Source organism: Sinocyclocheilus rhinocerous, unplaced genomic scaffold, assembly GCF_001515625.1.
Source record: "Sinocyclocheilus rhinocerous isolate Xijiao unplaced genomic scaffold, SAMN03320098_v1.1 scaffold56, whole genome shotgun sequence".
In the NCBI taxonomy this organism is placed as follows: domain Eukaryota; kingdom Metazoa; phylum Chordata; class Actinopteri; order Cypriniformes; family Cyprinidae; genus Sinocyclocheilus; species Sinocyclocheilus rhinocerous.
Genome location: NW_015649227.1, coordinates 12603 through 18361, shown reverse-complemented (window position 1 = coordinate 18361; position 5759 = coordinate 12603). Strand labels below are relative to the sequence as shown.

At 36.7% G+C, this 5759-nt stretch overlaps 1 protein-coding gene across 1 annotated transcript in view; it reads left to right on the top strand.

Annotated features, from left to right (window-relative positions):
* LOC107710395 (protein enabled homolog) overlaps nt 1–5759 on the top strand; it is an 8973-nt gene that overhangs the window by 758 nt on the left and 2456 nt on the right. The window contains exon 2 of the mRNA XM_016515159.1: nt 5434–5605. Coding sequence (XP_016370645.1) covers nt 5434–5605 — 172 coding nt within the window. The remainder of the gene's footprint in view (nt 1–5433; nt 5606–5759) is intronic.

Below are 5759 nucleotides of genomic sequence, written 5' to 3'. Positions count from 1 at the left end.
CACAGTCAAGTCAAGTCACATTTATTTCCACAGCGCTTTATTCAGTACAGATTGTCAAAGCAGCTTCACAGTGATAAACAGGCAAAATAACAGTGTTAGTGTTGCAAGATCCATCCATTATGAAACGTTTTCACAACTTTCACTAACGTTTTTTTTAAAACATTATATAAATGTTACAACAAAACGTTCTAAAATAATGTTTATGGAATGTTCTTACCTTATTAATATTTGATATATATTGAGGAAAAACGTTCTGAGATCAACATTCTTGGAATGTTGTTACTTGTACTTGATGAATGCTGTAAGAAATGCTTTTTTGTAACCTTTAAATAACGTTCTAATCACAACAAGAAATCTAGACATTTTAGCGTGATTAGAAAATTACAAATCAACGTTCAAATAACATGATATTTTGGATGAAAATAAAGTTAGTAGAATGTCGTGCGGAATGTTTTTGTAACCATTTAAGTAACTCTAATCGCGACAAGAACCCTGGACATTTTAACATTTTAACATTTCAAAACAATGTTCCCACAACGTTTTTATAACCTAAGTGTGTGACCTGGATAGTTTCATTATTCAGATCAGGTCAGTTCAGTTGTTCTCGTCTGATAGTGTCAGTGCCGTCAAATCGATAATAATACTGAATATTAACATAAAAAGTCTTTTAAACAGGCAACAGTGGCGAAGAACAAGACGTTTCCAGCATGTCTTTTTCGGCACTGTATGGTAATATCAAAGGAAAGAATATCTTGGATTACCTTGCAAATACCATAGTATATGAATATGGTATATCACTCAGTAACATGATATATGTCAAAGTGCCCTGATATTACTATCTGATGCGATCACAGCACATTTGTACCATGTACTTTACCATATTTAGGGGAAGAAAATGCACCCAGAAATGAGTTCAACCTGACAATACCTCCTTTTGTGGATGTCCTAGTTTGTATTGGTAAATAAATGACATGTTTTAGTTGTGAAAGCTAGATTACAGTATTAATAAGCTGTCCATAAAAGCAACAGAAGTCTATGCAGTGTCCTCATTAGACAGAGAGATAAGATCAGTAGATTAGTACTGATCACATGTAGAAGTGACCGTGGTCAGTGTTTGTTCCATGAGATAGTTTCATGAAAGCAGCGGAGCCTGAACATTCGTTGCGTTTGCATAAACTTTAATAAACAATCCGTGGCAGAGCTTCAGGATTCGTGAATCCGAGAGAAACCCAACGAAGTACCCAACGAACCCAACGAATGTAATCAGTCTAGAAAGTACTGAGTATTTACCCAGCCAACAGACAATGTTCTTGTAACTTTCACTAATGCTTTTTAAAAGTTTTTATTTTTTTTTAAATATTAAAAATAAATGTTCAAATGTTCAGTGTTCTAAATAAGTTAGTAGAACGTTCTAAAACTGGACATTTTAACCTTCTTAGAATATTAAAACTAAACGTTCAAATAGCATTAGGTAAAAATAAAGTTAGTAGAATGATATAAGAAATGTTTACGTTATAATCACGACAAGAAAATTGACATTTTGGTGTTTTAGGAATGTTAAAACAATGTTCCCACAACGTTTTCGAACCTAAATTAAGTTATGGAAATGCTATTTCTTAATGTTCTCTGAACATTAAAAACGTCAGTTTTTTAGTGTTTATAAAATGTATTTTTTCTTGGTTATGTGAACGATAATAAGGGAACATTTTATCATTTTGCAAACGTTACGTTTTGAGTGTTCTCTGAACGTTCTGAAACAGTAACATTTAAAAAAAAAAAAATGTTAGATGAACGTCCAACTAAAGCGTTTCAGAAATTAAATATTCCATGAGTGATGTGTAAAAAATGTTTTTGTGCTAACGTTTCAAGAACATTAAGGGATAGAAGGGATAACACTGTTAAAGGAACACGCCACTATTTTTGAAAATAGGCTCATTTTCCGACTCCCCTAGAGTTAAACAGTTGAGTTTCACCGTTTTCGAATCCATTCAGCCGATCTCCGGGTCTGGCGGTAGCACTTTTAGCTGTAGCTTAGCATAGATCATTGAATCTGATTAGACCGTTAGCATCTCGCTCAAAAATGACCAAAGAGTTTCGATATTTTTCCTATTTAAAACTTGACTCTTCTGTAGTTACATCGTGTACTGAGACCGACGGAAAATTAAAAGTTGTGATTTTCTAGGCCGATATGGCTAGGAACTATACTCTCATTCCGGCGTAATAATCAAGGATGATTGATGCAATGATATTACGCAGCGCCTCAAAATAGTCCCCAGCACGCTCCCTGTGCATGCAGGTGGTCACGTTGGTTATGCTGACGGAAGTTAGCCTATTTTCAAAAATAGTGGAGTGTTCCTTTAAAAGGGGTCATTTGATGCGATTTCAATTTTTCTTTCCCTTTGGAGTGTTACAAGCTCTTGGTGCATAAAGAAGATCTGTAAAGTTGTTTTAACGTGGATTATGTCTCCTTTTTTTCTTTTAAAGGAACACTCCACTATTTTTGAAAATAGGCTCATTTTCCAACTCCCCTAGAGTTAAACAGTTGAGTTTTACTGTTTTCGAATCCATTCAGCCGATCTCCGGGTCTGGCGGTAGCACTTTTAGCTTAGCTTAGCATAGACCATTGAATCTGATTAGACCATTAGCATCTCGCTCAAAAATGACCAAAGAGTTTCTATATTTTTCCTATTTAAAACTTGACTCTTCTGTAGTTACATTGTGAGTCTACAGAAGAGTCAAGTTTTAAATAGGAAAAATATAGAAACTCTTTGGTCATTTTTGAGCGAGATGCTAACGGTCTAATCAGATTCAATGATCTATGCCAAGCTACAGCTAAAAGTGCTACCGCCAGACCCGGAGATCGGCTGAATGGATTCGAAAACGGTGAAACTCAACTGTTTAACTCTAGGGGAGTCGGAAAATGAGCCTATTTTCAAAAATAGTGACGTGTTCCTTTAAGGTTACTGTTCATCACTTGCCAGGATGTTTCCTGGTATCTGGCTAGTGATGGTTCAGTGTGATTGATCTGCCGTGACTGTTGTATTTCTGTCTTCTCAAGTCTAATCGGAGCATCAGGTCAATGACACGTCTCAGCCCTTCATTCAGCTGCACTTCTGCTTCCTCTTGCCGTCTCTTATTACTCTCACTTCCTCTTCTCAACACATTTAAAGTCCGTGTTTGGCAGACAGACCTTCATAACGTGCATTGACCCCAAAAACTAAACATCAAGGATCTTTTCTCCTCACGCACAGCACGTTTGAGTCTCAGTGTGTTAGAATCGGCTGGTTTTCAGTGGACACCGGTGTTTGTGCATCATGGAATGACTCCCAGTCAGATGCAGATGTGATTGTGGTGTTTTCAGCCTGGTTGATTGTTAGTAGCTCTGATCGGTGGTGAAGCTGTTGTATCTGAGCGGAAGTCAAGTATTGTATCACGTTGTTTAACTGAGAGTGTTGCACAGGAGGGTAGACTAGGTTCCCACATCCTCTCACACACACACACACACACGCACACAAACACAAACACACACACACTCTCACACACACACACACACACACACTCACACACACACACACACACACACACACACGCACACGCACACGCATGCACATACAGACACATAAGTCCCCACCAGGATATATAAACCAGTACACACACACACACACACACAAACACACACACTCACACACACGCACACACACACACACACACACTCACTCACACACACACACACACACACACACACACTGCACAAACTGCTGCACATTATCAGCTTGTCGGAGTGCGTGTGTGTGTGTGTGTGTGTGTGTGTGTGTTTAAAGCTTGTGTGATCAGGTCTATATATGTGAACATGCTGCAACATTTCACGTCTCTTTTTGTCTTTTGACGACCGGCTTCATGTTTTGATCAACAGCTCAGATGCTGAAAGATGAAACTGTACAGTTGATCTCTTAAGCAGATGTTTTTTCTGACTCTTAAAATGACTTTTTTGGTGCCTCAACATTAATGCTTTTCATCAGTGCTTTTGTCATTTTCCAGTATGTCTAAGCATTTTTTAAATCAACATACATTTCTGGAGATGCAAAATGACAGAAGATGCAAAAAAAAAAGATCATAATGAGTGAGTTTATGCTCAAGATGAGAACACAATCACAGCCCTGCAGCATATGTGCTGAATGAATCCAATACTTGTTGTTTCTGACTAATTTTGAGCTGCTGATTCCAAAAATAGTGTCTGTTTTGCTCTTTCACGTCACAATTTATTACAAAATATGATGCATTTTGTAGCATTTTTGATTTCGTTAGTGCGGTCCTCTTAATCAGCAGAAAACTCTGTAAACACATGATTCCTGTCTAACTATTTGCTCAGTTTTTCACATGGATGACATTATTTGATGCTTAATCCTGATTTTATTCAGAATTACGGCCGGTGACAGAAGAAAATGCAAACGTTGGCCTGATGATTTCTGCTGCATCTGTGGGTGTTTTTGTGAAAAAGCATTTTTTTGTAAAGCTCTTTGATTATTAAACGGATTATTTGAAGATATTTGTACACTTATTTACAGATTTTATGCTAAATTATGTATTTTAAATATTTATATTTGTCATTAAACCTTTGATATTTAACTGCTTTTGTTATTTTGATACATATATACAACTTCACAACATACTGTAGACCTCAGCATCATCATCAAATTAGGTTATTTTAGGCAAATCAGCAGAATTTCTTTAAGTGTTACCCGACAGTACTTAAGTGTTTTTAAATGTTATCAGTTTTTAAATGTAAATTTTTTGTGAATTTAAGCATTCTCAGATAGTTTGTGTTTTTTAAATGTTATCAGACCATTTCTTAATATTTTAAGTATTATAAGACAGTTTTAAGTGCTTTTAAATGTTATCAGTCAGTTTTAAGCGTTATCAGAGAGTTTGCAAGTGTTTTTACGTTTTATCAGACAGTTTTAAGTGTTTTAAGTTTTATCAGACAGTTTTAAGTGTTATCAGATGGATTTGAACTGTTTTTAAGTGTTATCAGACAGTTTCTAGGTATTTTTAAGTTTTATCAGACTGTTTTAAGTGTTTTTTTCAGTGTCATTTGACGGTTTTTAAATGTTTAAAGTTTTTTTTAAGTGTTATCAGACAGTGTGGTTAGAAAAATAATCTTGTTTTGCCTTTAAATTAAGTTGATTTTTCTGTCCCCATTGACAGGTATTTGTTCTTGTTTCAATCATAAATTCACTTAATTTTGAGCCATTGTGCATCTCCAGTAAATGCATCTTAATTTAAGAAAAAATAAAAAGTCATAATTTTTCACAGTGTGTAACCTGATGTAGTCAGGTTGATTCTGTCTGTCATGTTTTACTGTATGCAGTGAAGCACAGCTGCAGGTTTGCTGACTGAAGTCTCTGTTCGGTGTGTGATTTTCATGTTTTGCAGTGAACAAAGCATCTGTCAGGCGCGGGCCACCGTCATGATGTACGATGACGGCAGCAAGCGCTGGTTACCGGCCGGTTCTGGCGCTCAGGCCATCAGCAGGGTTCACATCTTCCAGAACCCCAGTAACAACAGCTTCAGGGTGGTGGGACGCAAACAACAGGCCGATCAGCAGGTAACCATAACTACCTCTGACTTGTGCCATTAAAGACTGCATTTAATGTGTGAGACGAGTTTAGACCATTATCAGAAGTTTAGTGTGTATGTGTGAAACCACAGCATGATGGAGGAGGAAGTGTATGTGTGTGTGTGTGTGTGTGTGTGTGTGT